The sequence below is a fragment of the Pelophylax lessonae genome (genome assembly GCF_965119305.1).
Source record: "Pelophylax lessonae genome assembly, chromosome: 12".
NCBI classification, from domain to species: domain Eukaryota; kingdom Metazoa; phylum Chordata; class Amphibia; order Anura; family Ranidae; genus Pelophylax; species Pelophylax lessonae.
In genome coordinates, this window is record NC_138779.1 from 187,536,639 (window position 1) to 187,564,234 (window position 27,596).

Sequence of the window (27,596 nt, forward strand, 5' to 3'; positions counted from 1 at the left end):
GTCCTGCAAAAAATTTGGCCTCTTGCTGTGTAAACAGTGCTACACACAGTGACAACAGTTACTGGCCAATTATTTGTAGAACTGGCAGACTGACGGACCAGCAGATAGGGAGGAGAGGCAGGCAGAACTTGCATTGCACAAGAGGTACAAAGCAGACTGCAAAATGTATCAGGAGTGAGCCATCAACCATGTACAGTCACATCTGGTGCTCCCAGGATGCCGGCACATGGCTCCGCAGTGTGGGCTTTTTTTAATGTGTCCGTTGCTGACACCAGTGTTGCCATCTGCAGCCTTTGCAGTCAACGCATAAGTTGCGGTAAGCCCAACACTCACCTAGCGACAACCGCCTTAAGAAGGCACCTGAAATCCGCCATCACCAAGCCCAGTGGGAGCAACACCGTCAGAACCCACAAAGCCACACTCCATGCTCTCACTTTCCAGCCTCTTCTCCTTCTGTCTCCTCGCAGTTGTCCAACACTCCACCTTCCATGATGCCATCGTCACGTTGCTATGGAAAAAGGCAGGCTTCTGTGGCTCAAATGTTGGAGCGTAAAAAAAGGTGTCCGACTACAGCGGGTTAACGGCCGATGTGGACGCTCTGAGGAGTGATGAACCCCTGGACTACTGGGTGGGCAGGCTTGACCTCTGACCAGAGCTTGCACAATTTGCAATGGAACTGTTGGCTTGCCCCCCGTCCAGTGTCCTGTCCAAAAGGACGTTCAGCGCAGCAGGGGAAAGGGGGGGAGGGGGATCCTGACCGATAAGCGCACCCGCCTAGCTCATGACAGTGTAGACTGCCTCACATTTATAAAAATGAATGACTCATGGATCTCTGAGGAATTCAACACATGTGACCACCAGTAGACCATGTTTCATTCAATTCCTCATGACAGGCCACAAATATCTGCCAGACCGCCATCAACCCACAACAATTCCTGGTCCTTGTCTTCGCTAAATACAGTGGCATAAAAGGCATTCCATGTCCATTGAATGGCTAATTTTTGGGGCCTATACAGGTCGACACTTACTGTTCTGTGTACTGTGAATGCCTACTGTACCTCTAGCCATCATATACTAGGGATGCACCGATCCGATATTCAGATCGGATATCAGCGCCGATATGGCCATTTTAGATGGATTGGGGGATTGGTAACATTGACCGATCAGCTGGCCGATCCAGTTTTTGCTTGGTAACGGCTCAGCCATCCATTACTAGGTGCAGTAGTAGTATGGGATGGGACCCGCTACTTCCTGTATAGGTCCGGGTCACAGGCGGAGTGATATCAGATGCACTCCGCCTGTGAATGGAGGAGCCGTACACATGAAGCCGCTCTGTACTGCAGCCGCTTGCTTTGTGTGTAGCTCCGGAATCGGCGATTTCACAACGCCAGATATCGGTATTGGGTCCAAAAAAGTCAGATCGGTGCATCCCTATCATATACTACGTTCTTTCTGTGAGTTCTACCCATGTGAGCTAATTTTTGCAGCCTATACAGGCCGCCACTTACTTCTGTATACTGTGAACGCCTACTGTACCTCTAGCCATCAAAAATGAAGTTCTTTGCTGTCAGTTCAACCCATGTGAGCTAATTTTTGGAGCCTATACAGGTCGCCACTTACTTGTGTATACCGTGAACGCCTACTGTACCTCTAGCCATCATATACTACGGTCTTTGCTGTCAGTTCAACCCATGTGAGCTAATTTTTGCAGCCTATACAGGCCTACACTTACTGTTCTGTGTACTGTGAATGCCTACTGTACCTCTAGCCATCATATACTAAGTTCTTTGCTGTCAGTTCAACCCATGTGAGCTAATTTTTGCCGCCTATACAGGCCGACACTTTCTTCTGTAAACTGTGAACGCCTACTGTACCTCTAGCCATCAAAAACGAAGTTCTTTGCTGTCAGTTCAAACCATGTGAGCTAATTTTTGGAGCCTATACAGGCCGACACTTACTTATGTATCCTGTGAACGCCTACTGTACCTCTAGCCATCAAAAATGAAGTTCTTTGCTGTCAGTTAAACCCATGTGAGCTAATTTTTGGGGCCTTTTATGGCCGACACTTACTTCTGTATCATGTGAATGCCTAATGTACCTTCAGCCACAGAATACTACATTCTTTGCTGTCAGGTAAACTCATGTGGGCTATTTTTTGGGGCCTGGAATGGCCGACACTTACTTCTTTATCCTGTGAATGCTTAATTTTTCTGTAAAAAAAAAAAAAAAGAAAGAAAAATAGAACAACAATTTAGGGCAACTTTTTTTTAATTGCAATACTTCTGTTATGACATTGTCCATGTGCTGGGACTATTTGTGCACAGCTAGTACGTCTTTGATGGCTGCAAATATGACCTAAAGGTTTTTAAAGTTCACCTCCCATTAAAGTCAATGGGGCCTGCCGCGAACTCGCGGTTCGCGAACTTTTGAGAAAACTTGCGGCTGGTGTTTGCGAACCGCCCCAGCCTATGTTCGTCCATCCCTACCCATCAATGCCACCCATCAGTGCAGCCTCATCAGTCCCACCTCATCAGTGCCACCTATCACTGCCCAACAGTGCAGGCTCATCAGCACACATCAACGAAGAAGAAAAATTACCTGTTTGAAAAATTCTATAACAAACTATGAAAAAAAAAAAAAAAAAAAAAATGTTTTTTTCTAAATTTTCAGTCTTTTTTCATTTGTTTAGCAAAAAAAAAAAAACAGTGATGATTAAATACCACCAGAAGAAAGCCCTATTTGTGTGAAAAAAATGATAAAAACTTAATTTGGGTACAGTGTTGCTACATTTTCATTCAAAGTGACAGCGCTGAAAGCTTAAAATTGGCCTGGGCAGGAAGAGGGTTATTAGATTGGGGAAGGGTTAGGCCCTCTATCAAGTTTTATTGTCTAATACTTTCCCCATTTGGAGAAATCATTTTGTACTGGTAATCATTGTCACTGAAACAGAAAGTAAAGGGAAAGCCAAATTTTTCCGAAAAGTGGTTACATAACATCAGTGATGGGAAACTTTAAAATTAAAACACCTGTTTGCTGACTCCTGTCTAAGAGTATAATTTGTTGTACTTTAGAATATTTGCCAACACATACACTTTAACTGCAGCAGAGAAAATCTGAGATCTTCGGTCGCACTCTGACATCATCAGGTACTGTGTAGGACCAGCAATTCTGCATTGAAAGTGAGAATACCGCCTGGAATGTCAGAGGGAAAAGGAAAGCATTGGCATGGCAGCCACGGGATTGAGGGTTAAGGTAAAAAAAAAAAAAAAATAGCATTTAACTGTTGTAGTGCGGTGGAGCCCCACTACATAGGTAGTTTTGCAAAGTTTCCTGGAGTTCAACTTTAACCACTTAAGCCCCGGAAGATTTTACCCCCATTCCGACCAGGGGGTATTTTGCGATTCGGCACTGCGTGACTTTAACGGACAATTGCGCGGTCGTGCGACACTGTACCTAAACGAATTTGGCGTCCTTTTTTTCCCACAAACAGAGCTTTCTTTTGGTGGTATTTGATCACCTGTGCGATTTTTTGATCACGCGCTATAAACAAAAAAAGAGCGTCAATTTTGCAAAAATAACAATATTTTTCACATTTTTTTTATATGAAATTCCCCCCCAAAAAAATGCAAAAATCAAAATTTTTTAACATTTTCGGCCAATTTGTTTTATGCTACCTATGTTTGGTAAAAAAAAAAAAAAAAAAAAAAAAAAAAAAAAAAAAAAAAAAAAAAAAAAAAAAATCGCAAAAAGCGTATTTTGATTGGTTTGCGCAAAAGTTATCACGTTTACTAACAAAGGGAAAGATTTTTGTCATTTATGTTGTTTTTTTTTTTAACGCGTAATGGCGGCGATCTGCGATTTTTTTTGCGGTATTGCGACATTGCGGCGGACAGATCGGACCCTTGACTGACATTTTTGACACTTTTGGGGTTACCAGTGACATTTCTACAGTAATCAGTGCTATATATATGCACTGTTACTGTAAAAATACACTGGTAGTGAAGGGGTTAACTTTATTTGGGAGGGAGGGGCTGTGTGTGTCCCTAGGGGCATGCTTTCTACTGTGATTGGCTGTGGCTTCAGCTGTAAGGACACTGATCAACGGATCTACATAGTAGATCCATGTGATCAGTGTCTTTGCAGCGAGGAGAATGACAGGCAGCTTGTTTACACAAGCTGCCTGACATTCTTCCTCTCCCCCGCCGATCGCCGAGTGGCCGGCGGACATCGGGTCCGCTGGTCACACGCGCGGGGGGGGGTCCGTGACCACGCAGGAGCGCGCCTCCGGGGGCGCGCGCTCGCTCCCTAGACCCTCACAAGCAAGCAACGTAGCCCTACGTTAGTTTGCCTGTGAGGGGCTGACCGCCGACGTAGATAGTCGTGCGGCGGTCGGCAAGTGGTTAACAGGCATTATCAGATATTAGGAAAAAGTTCATTTCCTCAGTTATGGCCACAGTGAGTCAGAGCAAATAAACAGCAGAACATGTAGAGCTGCTTATGATGATATCTAAAAAAGTATTTTCAATATGAAGTCAAGATCAAGAACACGCAGTGTCATCTTAAGAGGATTATAGGCCCCCGGGCAATGCAGTGCACTGGGGCCCCGCCTACACAATCACCCACGAGAATAAAAATGCAAATTATCGATAAGGCGATATTTATTGGTACAGCAGTGCCCGGCTAATGACAGCTTCCAAGTTTGGCGGCTGGGTCCGGTGAACACACACACAGACGGGAATCAGACTCGACTGTCCTGTGTGTGCCTGTTCCTGTGGAGGCAGACAGGCTTTCCTGCAGTTGTGGACTCCGCCTCCATGGCCCAAATGACCTGACAGCAGCACAGGGCCGACAGGCGCTTGCCAACTGCTACTAAGTTTGGCGGCGGGATGCACACGGGAAACATGACTAATGCTTGGCTGGGGCTGGGTCACTGGGCGGGTGGGGCCCCCGGGCAACTGCCCAGCGTGCCCATTCGGTAAGATGGCCCTGAGAACATGGAGACAAGACTTCAAACTAGCTGGAGGAAAGTAAAAATTTTTCTTAGTAAGTATTTTTTTACTGAAAGGGTAGTTGATGCTTGGAATAGACTTCCAGCAGAGGTAGTGAGTAGACCTCTTTCACACCAGCTTTCCGGTCCGCCTGTCCGTTTTTCAGGCAGACCGGATCGGATGCTCCATGCACCCCTAGACATCTCCACTGACACCCGCTGCTATCGGATCCAATCCTGTCCGTGAATTCAGACGGATGGAAGCCCTATTTTCCATCCATCTGGAGGATAGGATAGGACCGGATGAAAACGGACAAGCAGTCCGTTCTCGTCCGATCTCCCATAGAGGAGAGCGGGGATCTGACAGCTCCATCTCTGCAAAGTGAGCGGAGATGGACCTGTCATCCACCTGCTTAGCGGGGATCGGCGGATCGATTCCCGCTGAGCAAAACGGACTCCGTCGGGTGCACCGCCCGTGTGAAAGGGGCCTAATTCAACAGTGAGTGGATTCAAACATGCTTGAGACAAACATAGATCCATTCTCAGACCAAACAAAACATGTAAAAATTAAAAAATGAGGCAGACCCGATGGACCATTTAGACTTTATTTCGCCATTACTCTAATATGTTTCTTAATGTTCATTGGCCTTTGTCTCTAGACATAGCCTAGCATTTGCATAGCGCTTAAAAATCATTTTTGCAAGACAATAACAAAAGAAAACCTTGTTTATCCCCCAAAAAATGTTTTGGTAAAGCAATGAAAAAGTAATTGCCAAATAAACAGGCCCATAGCTGAAACATGAAGGAACACTAAATGATATCTACGCTAAATTGGCAAAAGTATTGGGAGATGCACATGAACTTTAATGGCATCCCAGTCTAAAGCCCCGTACACACGCACAGATTGTTGGCCGACTGATCGGCCGTCTTTTGTCCAGTGTTGTTTGTTGGTTGAAATGTGCTCTAGACTTGCACTGGACTTTTGTTGGCCAACAAAAACCAACTTCAGAAGTGATGTCATGTGATGGTTTACTTTCCGTGTGTTTTTTCTTCTCTGAGCATGCCCAGTCTTGCTCATCTGATTTTTGTCTGCCGAAATCTGTACTGACTGAGGAACAATCGGCCGTTCTGTTGTTGGCCAACAAAAATTTTATAGCATGCACACCAGATTTTTTCGGCCGAAAATTCGCAGTTGGTTGTCGGAAGCATCATACTAACAAGCCTACAATTGGCCGATCGGACATTGGCCGACAATTTACGGCCAACAATCTGTGCGTGTGTACGGGGCTTTAGTCCGTAGGGTTTAATATTGAGTTTGCCCACACTTTGCAGCTATAACAGCTTCAACTCTTATGGGAAGGCTTTCCTCAAGGTTTTAGAAGTGTGTCTACGGAATGTTTCACCATTCTTTCAGAAGCATTTGTTAAGTCAGGCACTGATATTGGATGAGAAGGCCTGGCTCGCAGTCTCCACTCCAATTCATCCCAAAGGTGTTCGATCAGGTTGAGGTCAGGACTCTGTGCAGGCCAATGAAGTTCCTCCACCCTAAACTTGCTCATCCATGTCTTTATGGACCTTGCTTTGTGCACTGGTGCGCAGTCATATTGGAACAGGAAGGGGCCATTCCCAAACTGTTCCCACAAAGTTGGGAACATGAAATTGCCCAAAATGTCTTGGTATGCTGACGCCTTAAGAGTTCCCTTCACTGTAACCAAGGGGCCAAGCCCAACCCCTGAAAAACAACCCCACACCATAACCCCCCCTCCACCACATGATTTGCACTAGACAGTGCACAAAGCAAGATCCATAAAGACACGGATGAGTGCGTTTGGGATAGAGGAACTTGACTGGCCTGCACAGAATCCTGACCTAATCCTTTGGGATTAATTAGAGCAGAGACTGTGAACCAGGCCTTCTCATCCAACATCAGTGCCTGAGCTCACAAATGCGCTTCTAGAAGAATGGTAGAACATTCCCATAGACACACTCCTAAACCTTGTGGACAGCCTTCCCAGAAGAGTAGAAACTGTTATAGCTGCAAAGGGTGGGCCAACTCAAAATATTGAACCCTACGGACTTAGACTGGGTTGCCATTAAAGTTCATGTGTGTGTAAATGCAGGTGTCCCAATACTTTTGGCAATAATGTGTGTGTGTGATATATATATATATATATATATATATATATATATATATATATATATATATATAAGGTTTAGGGGATCTAAGTAGTTTTGTAGAAACCAAATTATGCATTTTACATGTAGTTTAGGTACAGTATGTCAGAATTGACCCGGACTGCACAGTTCCTCACCAGCTATCAGGTAGCATCTCATAACAATAACCCACACACTCCATAATCCTACTGTATACAGATCAGGGTGTGGTCCGATCAGGTGGCCGGAAGAACATTTCAGGTTATGCAGAGCCTTGCCAGCTATGAAGACACAGATCTCATATTTTTTATAAGAATGTATTCTATAAGCAACGCATACTTTAGATGAAATACCTGCACATACTACTGACAGATCCTGGTGTCATCAGATTATCAGGAAATGATTCAGAAGTCTACGTTAAGATTCAGAGTTCCCCAGAAGTTAACTAGTATCAGCATACGTTGTATAAAAGCAACTAACCCTGTCAGGCGTGCACTCCCTGTCATTTGCCCTTAGGGCTCTTTCACACATATAGTACGTCAAATGGACTCTGCTTTTCTCAGCGGGGGATTGACCTGCCGATCCCCTGCTGAGCAGGAGAATGACAGCTGTGTCTCTGTGCTGTGTGCGGAGACACAGCTGTCACAGCCCCATACATCTTTATGGGGGAAATCGGATGGGAACGGACCGTCGGTCCGTTCTCATCCAATCCGATCCGCTGGACGGATGGAAAATAGAGTTTCCATCCGTCCAGATTTGACGGATCGGATCGGGTGTCAGCGGACATGTTTCTGCTGACATCCGATGCCCCATAGTGATGCATGGGGTGACCGTTCAGATCCGCCAAAAAAACGGACAGGCGGATCTGAACGGTCCGCCTTTGTGAAAGGGGCCTTAGGGCACAAGCTTGAGTATCTGCCACAGGTTGCCTAAAGCCCCGTACACACGTACCGATTGTCGGCCGAACAATCGGCCGTCTTTTGTCCAGGGCTGTCGTGTCTGTTGAAAATTGCAAAAGACTGCACACGAATTTTGTCGGCCAACAACAGCCGACTGCAGAAGTGATGTCATGTGATGGTTAACTTTCCCTGTGTTTTTTCTTTTCTGAGCATGCCCAGTCTTGCTAATCTGCTGTCTGTCGGCCGAAATCTATACTGACTGGCGAACAATCGGCCGTTCTGGTGTTGGCCAACAAAAATTTTAATGCCTGCACGACAGATTCTGTTCGGCCGAAAATGCTGTCGGCTTTCGGAAGCATCATACTAACAAGCCTACAATCGGGCGATCGGTCGAATATTTACGGCCGACAATCGGTACGTGTGTACGGGGCTTAATGGGCCATACACACTATAAGACTTTCTGAAGACTTTTTCCTTTAGACTTACCAAAACCATATAATATGAGGTCAAACCTAAACACTTTCAATTTGTATGCAATCTGGCAGGCCCTTGCACTACATAGAAAAGGTAAATCTAAAGGAAATCTGACAACAATAGTTGGATAGTGTGTATCCAGCTTAATACTGCTATAAATATTATTTTTTGCTTTGCTAAATAATAACTCGGTGTCATACGAAAACCAACCAATGTAAGTAGCTCAGATCAAGATCGGAGTCCCGATCCAGAGCAAACAATTCCATGAACATTGGAGCTTTTAGTTGCTGTAATAGCTACATTTGCCTACGCTGGCTATATTGAGAATATACAATCGACCTCAGCTATACCAGAGTACTAAATCACCAATGGCAAAGCCGGTTTTGTACACCTCTGGTAGAAATAGAGGATGTGTTACAACTTGCTGTTTAACAAAACCTGTAGATGTCTAATCATGCTTCAATCATTACCTGTGAGCAGACAGAGCTTGCGGCGCGCTGTTGGTTCTTTTTCTCCCAGCATTGTAATGTAACGATGTCTGACAAGTTGGAGACCTGCTGGGAGTGGCTTTCCTGGAGGGATTTTTTTTTCTTCTTATTAGGTCTACTTTCAGGTAAAAACACTTCCTGGTCGTTATGAAGATACACTGATGTATTGAGGTATCCGCCAATTGATCAGTCAAACAACCAGGTGCAAACTTAAGTTTACTAGATGAAGGAAGGATAAATTGACAATGCAATAGGGTGGTAAAGGATTGTGCAATAGGAATTGAACAAGTCTAACAAGCAATTCAACTATTGCAGTAACAGGACTACCTAGAAAAGTAGTTTTTCTTAAAGACCACTAGGTGGCAGAACAGTACAGAATAATAGACTCCCTGATTAAAAAGTATAAGAATCTCTGTTTAGTAAACAGGCATTTTTTCATGTATAGTTTTTTATTTTTAAATTAAAGTGTCATTAACCACTTTACCACCGGAGGATTTTGCTGTCTTACGTCTGAGCCACTTTTTGCGATTCAGCACTGTGCAAATTTAACTGACAATTGTGCGGTCATGCAACACCGTACCCATACGAAATTGACATCATTTTTTTTCCCATAAACAGAGCTTTCTTTTGGTGGTATTTGATCACCTGTGCGATTTTTACTTTTTGCGCTATAAACAAAAAAAGAGCAATTTTGAAAAAATAACAATATTTTTCACATTTTTTATATGAAATTCCCCCCAAAAAAATGTAAAAATCAAAATTTTTTATCATTTTAGGCCAATTTGTTTTCTGCTACATATTTTTGGTAAAAAAAATCGCAATAAGCGTATTTTGATTGGTTTGCACAAAAGTTATTGCGTTTACTAACTAAGGGAAAGATTTCTGTCGTTTTTGGTGTTTTTTTTTTTAATGAGTAATGGCGGCGATCTGCGATTTTTTTTTGCGGGACTGCGACATTGCGGCGGACAGATCGGACCCTTGACTGACATTTTTGACACTTTTGGGGGTACCAGTGACATTACTACAGTAATCAGTGCTATAAATATGCACTGTTACTGTAAAAATGACACTGGCAGGGAAGGGGTTAATTTTATTGGAGAGGGAGGGGTTAATGTATGCCTGGTGCTTACTGACGTGTGGGGGGAGGTGAATGAGTGACACAGGGACGGATCGCAGGTTCAGCTATGCTGAACCCTGCAATCTGACCCTGCCTGTCACTTAGGAGATCCGCCCGCTTTGTTTACACAAGCGGATCTCCAGACTCGATTCCCCGACGATCGGGGAAGAGCAGCGGCGATCGCCACTGCTCCTCCCCTGGCCCGACTCCCGCTGTGACTGAATACAGAATACAGAATACAGGTCTACGTCGCCAGACGTTATCGAACCACTTTGCCGCAGTAGCGCTCAAGTGAGCAGCGGTAAAGTGGTTAAAGACCACTAGGTGGCAGAACAGTACAGAATAATAGACTCCCTGATTAAAAAGTATAGGAATCTCTGTCTAGTTAACAGGCATTTTTTTATGTATAGTATTTTCTTTTCAAATTAAAGTGTCATTAAACTCAAGCTATGAAAAACTCTCATTACATGCTGTATTACAGAGTGTTCATTCTCGCTATTTTATCATGGATATGTGATCATTTAGGTTTTTGTGGTTGTAATCAATATGTGCAAAGAGAGGTGACACTAAAACTTATATAGTGGGGATCGAAAGTTTGGGCACCCCAGGAACAAAATGTGTATTAATGTGCATAAAGAAGCCAAGGAAAGATGGAAAAATCTCCAAAAGGCATCAAATTACAGATTAGACATTCTTATAATATGTCAACAAAAGTTAGATTTTATTTCCATCATTGACACTTTCAAAATTACAGAAAACAAAAAAACGGTGTCTGCAAAAGTTTGGGCACCCTGCAGAATTTATAGCATGCACTGCCCCCTTTGCAAGGCTGAGACCTGCCAGTGTCATGGATTGTTCTCAATCATCGTCTGGGAAGACCAGGTGATGTCAATCTCAAAGGTTTTAAATGCCCAGACTCATCTGACCTTGCCCCAACAATCAGCACCATGGGATCTTCTAAGCAGTTGTCTAGAAAACTGAAACTGAAAATAGTTGATGCTCACAAAGCTGGAGAAGGCTATAAGAAGATAGCAAAGCGTTTTCAGATGTCAATATCCTCTGTTTGGAATGTAATTATGAAATGGCAGTCATCAGGAACAGTTGAAGTTAAAGCAAGATCTGAAAGACCAAGAAAAATATCAGACAGAACAGCTTTCAGGATTGTGAGAAAAACAATTCAAAACCCACGTTTGACTGCACGATCCCTCCAGAAAGATCTGGCAGACACTGGAGTTGTGGTACACTATTCCACTATAAAGAGATACTTGTACAAATATGTTCTTCATGGAAGAGTCATCAGAAGAAAACCTCTTCTATGTCCTCACCACAAAAATCAGCGTTTGAACTTAGCAAATGAACATATAGACAAGCCTGATGCATTTCCGAAACAAGTTCTGTGGACCAATGAGGTTAAAATTAAAATTTTTGGCCGGAATGAGCAAAGGTACGTTTGGAGAAGAAGGGGCACAGAATTTAATGAAAAGAACCTCTGTCCAACTGTTAAGCATGGGGGTGGATCAATCATGCTTTGGGGTTGTATTGCAGCCAGTGGTACAGGGAACATCTCACGAGTAGAAGATAAAATGGATTCAATAAAATTTCAGCAAATTTTGGATGGTAACTTGATGCCATCTGTGAAAAAGCTGAAGTTAAAGAGAGGATGGCTTCTACAAATGGATAATGATCCTAAACGCACCTCGAAATCCACGGGGGATTACATCAAGAGGAGTAAACTGAAGGTTTTGCCATGGCCTTCACAATCTCATGACCTCAACATAATTGAAAATCTATGGATAGACCTTAAAAGAGCAGTGTGTGACAGACAGCCTAGAAATCTCAAAGAACTGGAAGACCTTTTTAAGGAAGAATGGGCAAAGATACCTCAAACAAGAATTGAAAGACTCTGGCTACAAAAAGCGTTTACAAGCTGTGATACTTGCCAAAGGGGGCAGTACAAGATATTAACTCTGAAGGGTGTGCAAACTTTTGCAGACACAATTTTTTTTTTGTTTTCTGTTAGTTTGAAAGTGTAAATGATGGAAATAAAATCTAACTTTTGTTGACAAAGAAGAATAAGAATATCTAATAAGAATGTCCAATCTGTAATTTAATACCTTTTGGAGATTTTTCCATCTTTCCTTGGCTTCTTTATGCACATTAATACAAATTTTTACCTGGGGTGCCCAAACGTTCGATCACCACTGTAAGTACAACATTTAATTAAGTAATGACAGATACAGATAACAAATAATAGAAAATATAACAAGAATACCTAACTAAAGATGCTGTTTCACCACAGAGTCCCTGCCTGCTTTCGTGGCTTGGCCAGATGATCATAAAAGATGCATGCATTAACAGCTATGATTTGAGATTGTTATTGCAAGTTCTAGCTGTAGTATACTATAAAGGTCTTGTGTGTAAGGAATGGCCAACCCCCCAGCCAACTCCCTTTGCAAGCTACAGTGCCTTGCGAACGTATTCGGCTCCCTTGAACTTTGCGACCTTTTGCCACATTTCAGGCTTTAAACATAAAGATATAAAACTGTAATTTTTTGTGAAGAATCAACAACAAGTGGGACACAATCATGAAGTGGAATGAAATTTATTGGATATTTCAAGCTTTGTTAACAAATAAAAAACTGAAAAATTGGGCGTGCAAAATTATTCAGCCCCTTTACTTTCAGCGCAGCAAACTCTCTCCAGAAGTTCAGTGAGGATCTCTGAATGATCCAATGTTGACCTAAATGACTAATGATGATAAATAGAATCCACCTGTGTGTAATCAAGTCTCCGTATAAATGCACCTGCACTGTGATAGTCTCAGAGGTCCGTTTAAAGCGCAGAGAGCATCATGAAGAACAAGAAACACACCAGGCAGGTCCAAGATACTGTTGTGGAGAAGTTTAAAGCCGGATTTGGATACAAAAAGATTTCCCAAGCACTGTGCAAGCGATAATATTGAAATGGAAGAAGTATCAGACCACTGCAAATCTACGAAGACCTGGCCGCCCCTCTAAACTTTCAGCTCATACAAGGAGAAGACTGATCAGAGATGCAGCCAAGAGGCCCATGATCACTCTGGATGAACTGCAGAGATCTACACCTGAGGTGGGAGACTCTGTCCATAGGACAACAATCAGTGGTATACTGCACAAATCTGGCCTTTATGGAAGAGTGGCAAGAAGAAAGCCATTTCTTAATGATATCCATAAAAAAGTGTCATTTAAAGTTTGCCACAAGCCACCTGGGAGACACACCAAACATGTGGAAGAAGGTGCTCTGGTCAGATGAAACCAAAATCAAACTTTTTGGCAACAATGCAAAATGTTATGTTTGGCGTAAAAGCAACACAGCTCATCACCCTGAATACACCATGCCCACTGTCAAACATGGTGGTGGCAGCATCATGGTTTGGGCCTGCTTTTCTTCAGCAGGGACAGGGAAAATTGATGGGAAGATGGATGGAGCCAAATACTGGACCATTCTGGAAGAAAACCTGATGGAGTCTGCAAAAGACCTGAGACTGGGACGGAGATTTGTCTTCCAACAAGACAATGATCAAAAACATAAAGCAAAATCTACAATGGAATGGTTCACAAATAAACATATCCATGTGTTAGAATGGCCAAGTCAAAGTCCAGACCTGAATCCAATCGAGAATCTGTGAAAAGAACTAAAAACTGCTGTTCACAAACGCTCTCCATCCAACCTCACTAAGCTCGAGCTGTTTTTGCAAGGAGGAATGGGCAAAAATTTCAGTCTCTCAATGTGCAAAACTGATGAGACATACCCCAAGCGACTTACAGCTGTAATCGCAGCAAAAGTTGGCGCTACAAAGTATTAACTTAAGGGGGCTGAATAATTTTGCACGCCCAATTTTTCAGTTTTTTATTTGTTAACAAAGTTTGAAATAATCATGAAGTGGAACAAAATGTATTGGATGTGTCCCACTTGTTGATTCTTCACAAAACATTACAGATTTATATCTTTATGTTTGAAGCCTGAAATGTGGCAAAAGGTCACAAAGTTCAAGGGGGCCAAATACTTTCGCAAGGCACTGTAAATGACCTTTTAATGACCTGGTCAGTTTGTAATGACATTCTTTCGATGTGAATCAGCTAAGGTAACCAGGATATTGGAGGCTTTGTTAGATATTGTGAGACAACTAGACAACCCAAATAAGGAATTATGGAAATTGCAATTTCCCCATTACTAACAACAAAACCACTAAAGCATTTATTTTTAATTAAATATACCTGGTTGAAGGGGGCGTGGCTGGAGGCGTAGCTTGGCATGCGGTTGAGATGGCTGCTTGAAGACAGAGCTTAAGGAGACCCACAGCCTTCTAACACTCCTCTAGCACGCCTTTCACCCTAGAATGAGCAAATTGTTGAGGCATGCCTCTGGGACACATTCGCGCCGACCACCAGCGACTTTCAGCACCCGCAGCATCCCGGAGATCTTTAGAACAAAGTCCCATTTGGGCTGCGGCACACCAAGCAATACGGGGAACTCAAACCATCCCCTCACACTGGCAGACATGATCACAATAGCCGCAGACATCAAAAATACTTTTTTATCGCCCATCACAGACTTCATAGACTTGAAGGCGGACCTACTGACACTCAAAGAAAAAATTACCACAATAGAAAAAGCAGATAGCAGGAAAGACCGGGCAATAACACGCCAGGAATAAACCACAGCATCGTATTCAGCCCATCTGATTGAGATAAACAGACACCTAAAAGACCTCAATAATAGAGGCAGGAGAAACAATATTAGAGTGCGGGGGTCCCTGAATCCATCGAACCAGACCAATTTCACTCAGCCCTAAGATCAAGCTTTAACAATCTACTGGAAAAGTCTGTGGATTCACTCATAGAATTGTATGGGCTCAAAGAGCCCTGAGAATGAAACCCCTTGATCCGGCACCCCAAGGGATATTATTTGCTGTCTCCAGAGCTTCCCATTAAAAGAAGAAATTCTTAACCAGGCAAGAAAGAGCGATCAAATTATCTTCAATGACAGTCCAATACTTTAGTCCAAGATCTGCCTCCCATCGCTCTGCAGAACAGGGCCATGCACCCACTGCTGGACCTTCTTAGAAAAAAAGATATTACTTATAAGTGCCGCTTTTCCTTTGCTCTGCAAGCTGCATCAAATGGGAAGCAATTCATTCTGTGGATGCCAGATGAAATTCCAGATTTCTGTGCAGACATACATATACCGTTTACAGACCATCCTGACTGGTATGACGAGTTCCGTACACCTTCAGTGGAATGCAGTCCTGCCAGCACACCACATTCACCTCATCTCTGGTCAAAGCTCCAGTAAAGAAAGGAAGATATGGCAAACAAACAGGCCTCGGAGCAGGCCGCTCAATATTCTCTTCTAAGCAAACCAGATACCGCAACCAGACCTGAAGGGCATGAGAGCGCCCGAACAGAAGGGCTTGACCTAATGGTGGTCCCTGATTTGCACCCTTTCCCAGTTTACCCAGTTACTAGAGATAAAGCAATGTGTTTTGCTGCAGACTTCTGACTGTTACCAAAGTCTACTAAGTCCGGATTATGTTTATTGTAAGACTCTTTTTGCCTATTCTGAGGCCTAAAACAACTCGGATTACTAAGCACTTTGGTGAATTTGGGAGGTCCTCAAAAGACCTATTTTAGGCACGTTCCCCTTTGAGACAGACAAGGGCTATGCTCCACAATTTTTGGGGGGTTGCTATTTTTGTTTTGAACTTTAAAGACCGTAATGTTTTTGCAGAGAGAGACTAATTGTAGCATCTTATCCCTCTCAAATAGGGATGAGCTGGATGTTCGAGGTGCTCGGTGGCAAGTTCGCCCGCTGATGAGTGCCCCATAATGCACTGCACGATTGCAGTGCATTAAGTGCTTGTGATTGGTCAAAGCATAGACCTGACCTGCATGCTTTGACCAATCACAGCACAATGTCCTGTCAGAGCCACGATTGGCCAAGGGCAGGGTGCCTTCAGCCAATCATGGCTCAGGGGCTAAGTCCATGCCCCACACTATATAAGGTTGCTGCTTGCACGACAGCCATGTGTAGTGTGTAATAATAGCGGTTAGGCAGGTAGTTAGTGGATAGTGTTTTTTAGTGCAGTCAGTGTAGTGTACAGGCATACCCCACTTTTAAAATGTATAGATATGCTGTAGTCCTGGGTCCTCTCTCAGTGCTCCCCAAGGTTTGTGTTCCTGTCACTTATAGTTTGTGAGCAGTGCCATGCCAAGCTGATCAAGATTTCCCATAGATGCCAGTGGTAAAGACAGGGAGAAGTGCCATGCCAAGCAGAGAAAGATTTCCTGTAAATACCAATGTTAAAGAAAGGAAGACAGGAAGCAGTGCCATGCCAAGCTAACTCATGTTTCCCATAGATGCCAATGAGCGTTGAAAGCTGAAAATTGGTCTAGGCAGGAAGGAGGTAAAAGGGGTTAAGGAGAACCCTATGACAGAATGTAAAGAAAAAGGGCATGGGGTCCCCCCAAAATCTATACTGGGCCCTTTGGGTCTGGTATAGATTTTTTGGGGAACTCCATACAAAATTAAGAAAAAAATGGCGTCCCCCCCCCCCCAAAAAAAAAAAAAAATCCATACCAGGCACTTCAGGTCTGAAACTTATTTTAAGGGAAACAACGCCAAAGTTAAAGATAAAAAAACATTGTGGGGTCCCCCCAAAATCTATACCAGACCCTTATCCAAGCATGCAGCCTGACAGACCAGGATAGGGGGGACGAGCGAGCACCCCCCCTCCTAAACCATATCAGCCCGCTTGCCCTCAACATGGGGAGGGTTCTTTGGGGTGCCCCCCAAAGCACCTTGTCCCCATATTGATGAGGACAATGGCCTTTTCCCAAAAACCCTGGGCTGTGGGGGTCTGTGGGTGGGGGGCTTATCGGAATATGGAAGCTCCCTATAACAAGGGGGCCCCCAGATCTCGGCCCCTCCTACATTGTACCCCTACCCATTCACCAAAAATGTGTACAAAAAAAACACAACAGACAGTTTTTGACAAGTCCTTTATTCAAAAATATGAAAATGAAATATGAAAATTCATCGTCAATCACGACGCTCGCCGCACCCGAAAAATAGGTGTATCAGAATGTATATTGGGGTGTAATTTTTACTATGTACATGCTAGGTGTTAGAAATAACTTATAAATAGTCAACTTTGTCCACCTGAAATCCAGGCATGACCTGCCCAACTCTCACTTCTTTAGGTATTTGCAATTGCGCCATGCTTACAGGAGCCAGTTTAGTGCCTCTAAGGTGGAGACCTTACCCTCTGACTTGGAGAGTATGTTGACGACAGCAGACCTACCCAAAACACTATCGGTTGTTTACAAAGAACTGTTCAAACTAACAACCCCCAGCATCACCAAATGCAGAGAGAAATGGACAGTGGAGGTTCCTAACATCCAGGGTGAGGACTGGGACGATTTGTGGGTTGAACCCTTTAAAAATCTGGTAGCTGCTAGAGACAAACTGATACAGTTCAAGTTTCTCCATAGGATATATTACACGCTGGCTCGTCTGGCGAGAATTTATCCTACCTCTTCCGCTGAATGCTGCCACTGCTCCTTTTCACCCGCGGATGCTGCACATGTCTTTTGGGACTGCAGTCAGGTGTGGAGGTTCTGGACCGAGGTGACCTCCACTATGTCGGGGGTGCTGATGGTCCCGATCCCGATGACTGTCAGAGTGTGTCTCTGTAACGCTCCTGCGTTTCTTATATGGTGTGGATTTTCAGCTGCAGAAAAAGTTCCACGTCAGTAGTCATGTAAGAGATATGCTGAGATACCATTCCCAACCTCAATGACTCATCATGTGTGGAAGGTCTTATTTCAGCCAGTAAATACACACAATTAGCAAGCTGGTTCCTAGAATGACTTTATGTATGTGGTAACACAATGATGAAGGTTGAGGGATAGGTTGAGTGGAGGTGGTAGGTGATAGACACTTGAAGGTGAGACAGTAGCAGATGGATGCAGGAAGGTTTAGCAATGTTGTATGGTAGCAGATGACAGAATAGCAGGTGGACATACAAAAGAGATCAACCCAGTGCAGAAAAGTAGCAGTAGTCTCAAGAGCTAGCAATCTAGTTATGCAGATGTAATAAACAGTCTTTACTATGCAGAGCTAGATAGTGTAAGCTTAGTATAAGTTTATAGAGAATTCCCCTGCGGGGTACTTAGCACTATTAGCGATACAGCCGAAGGGTGGTTCAGGAGAGGCGGATGATCCAGTAGCGGGATACAGGGATCAGCGCGGCGAGGTTCCGTCAGCGAGGTAAGCTTGCAAGCATGGAAGCTTCAAGCAAGGTTAGCATCCAGGTAAGGGTGTTTGAACGAACACATGTGAGTGAGAACCGGCGCTTTAAATAGCCATCTAGTCCGGCGCTGGGTGATGACAACTCCAGTCTTAAAGGTGTATGCGCACCTTTCCAAAAGTAAATGGTGGGGCGCATACACTTGTGGAAAGTGTAATTTAGGGTACCAAAGGTACCGGAACATTACAGTCTCCTGGGTTTGGTGGAAGAAGTAGTGCCCTCTGTGGCCCATAGATCCCTATTGACCATCCTTCTTTTTTATGCCATTCTGTTGCACTGGAAAAAGGTGTCCCCTCCCTCCCTTCAGTTCTAAAAAGGACTGGTGAATGCGATGCTGCCTCTATATCATGCTACGTATGTCTCCAGGGGATGCCCGAAAAAGTTTGAGAAGGTATGGACGGCCTGGATTGCCTCCTCAGATACTGTTGGTTGATACCCGCTTTAGTCACCTTTTTTTTTTTTGTCTGATCTGCTGAGTTGCCCTTAGCTTGTTCGGCTGCCCGGGGAATGTTAGTGCCTAGAGAGTTGCATACTTGGACCACATAAAGCTCCTAATATCTGCTACCCTTATATCGGTGCACCCAGTTACTATTAATTTTCACGTGATTGACAGTTATTTTTTTTTTCTTGATTGATTATCCTGCCATTTTGCTGGTGGTTGTTGTTTTTCATTTTTTGGGGGTGGGTTAGGGGGGGGGGGGAGTTTGGTTAGTGAGTTGTCTCCTGTCTAGTTAGTTCCCCGTTAAGGGGCGCTCCCTGGACTAAGCCCAGGGAGCGGTACCTATCTTTGAACACTGTAAACTGTGATTCTAATTTTGGTGTTGTTTGGTTTTTGTGTTTGTTTCTTTTGCATAAAAAACTCAATAAAAGAGGCGTGGCTTCCGGCGGAGTGAATGGACGTGTGAGAGTCCCGCTCCGCTGGCCATCGGGAACACCGCCGCTACATCAGCCCCAGCAGAGCCGCTGAAAACCAGCTGACACACCGCCATCCTCCACCCGATCACGGACTGACGATGGCCCGCCGCAAAAAGAATCCCGGTCAGCTCAACAAGCTGTCCGGGTTCTTCCTTCCGCAAGGCCCCGGACCACGGCAAGATGGCGGCGGCGGACCGCGCCATCACAGCTCCGCACCAGCTACACAGAATCCGGCTCCATCCGCAGCACACCAAGGCAGGATGATTGCGAACCCGGACAGTGGGACATCCTCGGGATCCGCCTCGCCCCCAACGCCACCGCTTTCTCCAACCTCCAGAAGCCCGGCGAAAAACAGGCTTAGGACGACATCTCCTCCCAGGCATTCATCAACCGCAAGTATGACTGCTCAACTGTCCCCGCACACTGGGGCCACTGTATCCCACCCTCTCTCTGACCCCTTTGGCTCCTTTCCATCCGGTGACCACCCTGTATCAGTGTCACTTATCAAAGACATGCTATTCACATTGAAAACATCCATGCATGCGGATATGATGGCATGCATGCAACAATACAAGACAGAAGTCAAGTCCTTAGGCCACAGGGTGGATAATGTTGAGCAAGCAGTGACTGCCCAGGCTTCCTCCCACAACACTATGGTAGATGCTGTCAATGCCCAAGGGGAGGAAATTCAATGGCTGAGGGACAAAGTGGCTGATCTGGAGGACCGCTCCAGGCGAAACAACATTAAGATTAGGGGCATCCCAGAGACGGTTCCTCCGGATCAGCTACTACCTCATGTCACCAACCTCTTCCGCCTGCTGTTACCCACAGCAACAGAGTCAGACCTCCTAATTGATCGGATACATAGACTCCCTAAGCCGTCCTTCATAGCGGGTGAACTGCCAAGAGATACGTTGCTGAGAGTCCATTTTTTTCATATCAAGGACCAAATCATGCGCGCTTCTCGCAATATCCCCTCACTACCTGCGGAGTATGGCGGCCTCCAGCTACTGCCGGACCTGTCTCGGCATACCCTGCAGAGCAGGCGTAACCTGGCCACGGTCACAAAGGCCCTGCGAAATCATAGTGTACCCCACAAATGGCGATACCCTGCTACCCTTATCGTCACACATGGTGGCTCCACGGTCACTATCCGCACTTTGGAGGAAGGACTATCTGCTCTACGCTCCTGGAACATTATCCCCCCCTCTGAACCGGGTCCCTCCAGACCACCACAACTAGAATAACAGGAAGAACCGTGGCAGGTGGTCTCTCGCAAGCGTTCCGCGAAGTCCAAATGACACCTACAATGGGGCACCCATATTACTCCACTCCACGATTTTCTGGTGTTCCCGGCCTAAGGAAGTTATCCTTATATGGCCCTCGTTTGCTCTCCTGACAGTTTTCACTGTCCCCGGACTGCTGAGACAGTCCCCTTCTTAAAGTTTTACCCCTTTTTTCCTCCCTTATCTCCCCCGGTCATCCTCCAACTGACTTTCCGTCATCCCAGTGGTCACGACTGGACGCCTTTTCTTATGCTCAACTGCTCATCGTTGTGAGAACTGTTTTTCCTAACCAAACATGACTATTAAATGCCTGACGATAAATGCCAACGGTCTAAACCACCCGGCTAAAAGACACTCTTTATGGCGGGAAATTCGTGATAGCAAAGCAGACATAATAGCAGTGCAGGAAACGCATTTTCAATCCGATAACCATCCGAAATGTCTGCACAAAAACTTTCCTCATGTTTATATGGCGAATGGCCCAAGCAAGAAAGCAGGAGTGATGTTAGCCCTGAAAGACACTTTGACTTTCTCCTACAAGTCCTCCATTTCTGACCCTGCTGGCCGATATATAATTCTGACCTGTGATGTTAATAATCTCCCATTGACGATCGTGGCGCTTTACGCCCCAAACACTCACCAGCTGCGTTTCTTGAGGAGATTGCTCAAACAGATTGATAGAGTCAAATATGGGCATGTAATGTTATGTGGTGACTTTAATTTGGTGGTCGACCCTGGGCTGGACTCAACGGCCCCATCCGGGGGCCGACCTGTATCTTTGTCCTCCATGCTTAATGCATCGAGATTGTTTGACGTGTGGAGATGCCTACATGCATCCGAGAGGGAAAAAACTCAATAAAAATAATAAAAAAAAAAAAAATAGTCAACTTTGTGTAAAAAGAAAATGCATTTTAATTTTCTTTTCCTTTCCACATTTACTAAAAACATGTAGAAAAAACGACATAATATGCCTCATATTAAATACATTGGCTTTCCAAAATTGGGTCATTTTGTTGGTGTTTACATTGTCCTGGTGCTCCAGGGCTTTCAAAAGTGGTATAGGTTGTCAGGAAATATATGTGTCATTTATGTCCCTAGAACGCCTGACGGTGCTCCCTGCATGTTGGGCTTCTGTATGTGGCCAGGCTATGAAAAAGTCTCACACATGTGGTATCGCCATACTCAGGAGGAGTAGCAGAATGTGTTTTAGGGTGTGGTTGCAAGTATGCATATGCTATGTGGGAAAAATACCCTGTTAATATGACAATTTTGTGAAAAAAAATTAAAAATAAATCATCATTTTGCAAGGGGTTGTGGGGAAACATTACAACTTCAAAAAACTCACTATGCCTCTTACTAAATACCTTGGAATATCTGCTTTCCAAAAAGAGGTAATTTGGGGGGGGGGGGGTATTTGTACTTTCCTGGCTTGTTAGTGTTCCAAGTAATGAGATAGGCCGTCAGCACATCAGATGTGATCAATTTTCAATGATTGACACCATAGCTTGAAGACTCTATAACTTTCACAAAGACCAAATAATATACACTGATTTTGGTTATTTCTACCAAAGATATATAGCAGTATAGATTTTGGCCAAAATTTATGAAGAAAATTACCAATTTGCTAAATTTTAAAACAGAAAAAAAGAAAATTGCATTTTATTTTTACAAAATGTTTGGTCTTTTTTATTTCTAGCGTAAAAAATTAAAAACCCAGTAGTGATTAAATACCACCAAACAAAAGCTCTATTTTTGTGAAAAAAGGACAAACATTTCATATGGGTACAGTGTTGCCTGTCTGAGTAGTAGTCATTCAAAATGTGAGAGCGCTGAACGCGTAAAATTGGCCTGATTAGGAAGGGGGTATAAGTGCCCAGGGGGGGGGATAAAGGGGGAAACTACTCAGCTAGAGCCTTAAACGAAGCCTCCCTCTTGACCAATATTCTGGCAATTAAATCAGAGGCTGGCCCATTGGAAAATGGCACGAATAGGATTACCGTAAGCTTCCAACAGTACTACTCCAAAGTTTATAATATCTTTCAAATGCATAAACCCCCTGACCTACAAGGAGATAGGAATCAAGTAATCCAAGTCTATTTGGTTCAAACTGGTAGGCCCCCTCTTTCTAATGAGGATGTGGAATCCTTGGAGAGTCTGATATCCTCTGAGGAATTATTGGCTTCAATTAAAAACCTCAAGCCTGGTAAAGTCCTGGTCTGGATGGCTTTATGGCACATTACCATAAGACGTTCAATAACATCCTTGTGGCCCCCTTAAATCTCACACTGAACTTTCTAATGCACTCTCGACAAATACCAAACTCATTCCTGACAGCACGTTACAATACTTCCCGAACCTGGCAAAGACCCAACAGATTCCTCCAGCTACAGGCCTATATCCCTGCTCAATTTAGACCTGAAACTGCTTGCTAAAATTTTCACTAACTGTTTATGTATATTTCTCCCCCCGCTGATAGGCCCTGAACAAGTTGGGTTCATGCCAGGGAGAGAAGCAAGGGATAATGTGACAAAGGCCCTTGACTTAATCCATTGCTGCTATTGAGATGGTTTTGAAGGTTTCCTCCTGTCAAATGACGCAGAGAAAGCTTTTGAGAGCGTGTCATAGGATTTTTTATTGGCTACCTGCTTCCACATTGGTTTGAAACGTCATATGCTCATGTAAATTTCTTCTTTAAATCAGAATACAATAGCTAGGCTGAAGATCAATGGCACCCTGTCAGAGTCAGTATCCATTAAAAACACCACTAGACAGGGGTGCCCATTGTCACTCCTGTTATTTATACTAACCTTTGAGCCATTTATCCACACAGTTAACATGACCTCCCCCATCACGGATTTAAAGATAGGCACTAAAACCTATAAAATTGCCGCATATGCAGACGACCTTCTATTTTTTTTTTTTTTTTAACGCAACCACACATGTCTATCCCTAATTTACTACAAGCCTTTATCATTTATGGATACATGTCCAAATAAATAAATATTCCTGCGAGCTAAATAGGTCTAGCACTTCTCTCTCGATATTGCTGTGAGCACAGCACTCTCTCTAAAGTGTAAATAATCAAAATAAATTTAAATGCCGCGCAATATAAAGTGCTCCAACAACTTATATGTATATATATATATATATATATATATATATATATATATATATATATATATATATATGGGCAAAATGTGATTAATAAGTAAAAGGTATAAAATTGATTATATAAAGTGCATTCAATAATAATATTAATAATATTATAATAACAATAAAAATATGCAATAGAAGGTGCCTTCAATATGTATGGTGCAAAAGTGCAGTTAATATTTCTACAGTGACAATAAATAGATAATAAAGTGTATTAATATTTGTAGTAATAATCAATCATCAAAAATAATCATCAAAGATAAAGTGCATAGCATGCCTACATAATCTATAGTGAATGATAAAGTAAAATTGAAAAACGAATAATCATGCGCAAATTATTGAAGTGAAAACCGTATTAGAAAATAATTAGTGAGAAAAAGTGTCTAGACTTGCCTGGAGTGGTAAGTGGGGTCCCCCAGGGCTCAGCCCTGGTACCAATTTTGTTCAATTTATTCATAAATAACATAGAGGCCGGGATCATTAGCTCAATCTCAGTTTTTGAAGATGACACAAAATTAAGCAGGGCAATACCTTCTCATCCATATATAGAAATCTTACAGAATGGCCTGAACAAAATAACAGAGTGGGCAACTACATGGAAAATGAGGTTTAATGTGGAGAAATGTAAGGTACTGCACTTAGGGACTAAAAACATAAACGCAAAATACACTTTAGGGGGAGAACCTCTTGGGGAATCAAGAATGGAGAAAGATCTGGGAGTCTTAGTAGAAGATAGACTAAGCAATAGCATGAAATGTCACACTGCAGCTGCCAAAGCCGGCAGAATATTAGCATACATAAGGAAGGGTTTTTATTCCAGAGATAAAACTATAATCCTACCACTTTATAAAACCATGGTCTGACCACATCTGTAGATCTGTCCAGTTCTGGTCGCCATTCCTCAAAAAGGATGTGCTGGAACTGGAGAGAGTCCAGAGAAGGGCAACTAATTTAATTAGGGGATTGGAGGACCTTAATTATGAGGAGCGTTTACAAGCGCTTGATTTATTCTCCCTGGAGAAGAGACGCCTGAAAGGGGACATGATAGAGATTTACAAATACCTCAACGGTGATCTCAGCATAGAAAAAAAAATATTCAGTCGCAAGGAAGGTAAGAGGACACGTGGCCACACGATGCGATTAGAGGAGAAGCGATTTAACCTCAGGCTACGCAAGGGTTTTTTCACAGTAAGGGGCAGGGCAATAAGATTGTGGAACTCTCTTCCACAAATGGTGGTAACTGCGGGGAGTATGGCTACTTTTAAAAGAATCTTGGACGTACATCTCAAAGATCAAAACTTTCAGGGTTATGGGAAATGAATACGTCCACACACACCTGCACAGGTTGAACTGGATGGACTACTATGCAATGGACTACTATGTAACTATGTAACCTCTATAGAGAAGAATGCAGCCGCCCCCTCTCTCCGGGTCTCCGCTCTCCAGCTGAAAGACCCAGAGCACATGTGCTCCTAACATTTATACAGTATCCCAGCATGCACCTTCCTTCCAAGACACTTTCCTTTGCCAAATCACCAGACCTGCAGACAGAATGAGTTGCACCTGAGCTCAATGAGCAGACCTCACTAACAGATCCTGCTCTCTGGTAGGCAGAGAACATTATAGATTTACCTGCAATCACTCTGGTAAGCAGACAGGATTCAAAACTATACTTATTTCTCAAGCACCTACCTAAGAGGGTGCTACATTTATAATCTAACTTGAATTGCTCTTCTGAAGCTCTTAGTCATGTGACCAGCACAGCACCAATCAGGGCTGGTAAAACACAGACCCACACTGTAGAGAGCATACATCAGCAGTAATAGAAGCCCTTCCCAAGGATCATTCCCACAACGAAGAACCAGGGAAGTTTATAAAATCACACAACTGCACTGCAGGAATAAGGTACTTAGAGGATTAAAAAAAATACAGTGGTATGATATATATTATTTAGGTGAATGAATTATGGCAATTAACACTGTTAAAGACGTGGTAATACTCGGATAACCAGCGTTTTTGATCTCATAGCTTTTTTTGAGAGGTGTTGTCTTGCTAAAGATTTTAAAAAGACGCTGGGGAAGGGTACAGAAACATTTCTGCAGCATTGAAGGTCCCAGTGAGCACTGTGGCCTCCATTATCTGTAAATCATCCGTAAATAGAAAAAGTTTGGAACCATCAGGATTATTCCTAGAGTGGGCTGCCCGGCCAGACTGAGTGATCGAGGGAGAGGGGCCTTAGTCAAGGAGGTTACCAAGAACATGATGGTCAATCTGACAGAGCTCCAGCATTTCTCTGTGGAGAGAGGAGAACCTTGCAGAAAAACAACCATCTCAGCAGCACTTTACCAAACAGGTCTGTATGGTAGAGTGGCCAGACGGAAGCCACTCCTCAGTAAAAGGCAGATGACAGCCCGTCTGGGGTTTACCAAAAGGCACCTGAAGGACTCTCAGACCATGAGAAACAAAAGTCTCTGGTCTGATGAAATGTAGATTGAACTCTTTGGCCTGAATGGAAAGCATCATGTCTGGAGGAAACCAGGCCCCGCTCATCACCTAGGCAATACCATCCCTACAGTGAAGCATGGTGGAGGAAGCATTATGCTGTGGAGATGTTTTTAAGCAGCAGAAACTGGGAGACTAGTTAAAAATGAGGGAAAGATAATTGCAGCAATGTACAGAGACATCCTTGATTAAAACCTACTCCAGAGTGCTCTGGAACTCAGACTGGGGAGAAGGTTCAACTTCCAACAAGACAAAGACCCTAAGCACACAGCCAAGATAACAAAGGAGTGGCTACGGGACAACTCTGTGAATGTCCTTGAGTGACCCAGCCAAAGCCCAGACTTGAACCCGATTGAACACCTTTGGAGAGATCTGAAAATGGCTGTGCACCGGTGCTCCCCATCCAACCTGATGGAGCTTGAGAGGTCCTGCAAAGAAGAATGAGAAAAACTGCCCAAAAACAGGTGTGCCAAGCTTGTAGCATCATACTCATAAAACTTTACAGATCTTACTTCTTTTGACGGTACAGTAATCCCCCGCTCCATCGCGGTTCAGTTTTTGCGGTCCCGGTAATTCGCGTTTTTTTTGTAATGTTATTTTACTATATAAATCATTAAAAATGAAATTTTTTTGTGTTTTTCATAGCTCTTGCTATGTCTCTCAGTATCTTTTATGTGTTTAAATGAGTTTCTATTGTTTTTAAAAGTGTGTTTAAAGACCTTAAAATGCTTTTACACATACAGTGACAGTAAAAAAATCATGCCTACAATGCATTTTAATAGGGTTTTTCTATTTCGCGGAATTTCACTTTTCGCGGCTGGGTCCGGAACGTAACCCCCGCAATGGAGGGGGGTTTACTGTATACAAGATCCATCCACTGCAGGGCCACCCAGGGGGGGGGGGGGTGTTGACAGAAACGATCTGACCAGGCTGAGGCCTGATCATGGGATGTCCCTGTGTTTACGATCATGACAGCTCACCTAAAAGGAGGCATTGGGCTAGTTCTGCTCCTGGTACTCCCAAGGTAGCATTGTTTGGGCCCACAACGCTCTTAATTAACTGATGGAGTTAAATATGGCCTCTTATTCTGGCTTTACTATTATTATTTCAGAAGTTATGAAATACACTGGGGCTATTGATTCTACCAGGGGAGAGAGACAGAAATGTGTATTGCTAAAGAATCCAGCTAAGGTATTTACAATGGGGTGATCTGGCAAGATATCTAGTGGTTTTATGATCGCTCAAGCTTGCAAGTCTGATGGTTTTACGAG

The 27,596-nt window shown here is 43.6% G+C and overlaps 1 protein-coding gene across 1 annotated transcript in view; it reads right to left on the minus strand.

Annotated features, from left to right (window-relative positions):
- LOC309568318 (cell adhesion molecule CEACAM10-like) overlaps positions 1 to 9,121 on the minus strand; it is a gene marked incomplete at its 3' end in the record, with an annotated part of 155,539 nt that extends 146,418 nt beyond the window's left edge. The window contains exon 1 of the mRNA XM_082273982.1: positions 8,985 to 9,121. Within this exon, the coding sequence (XP_082130108.1) occupies positions 8,985 to 9,036 (52 nt within the window). The 5' untranslated portion in view covers positions 9,037 to 9,121. The remainder of the gene's footprint in view (positions 1 to 8,984) is intronic.
- Positions 9,122 to 27,596: the final 18,475 nt, after the last annotated feature.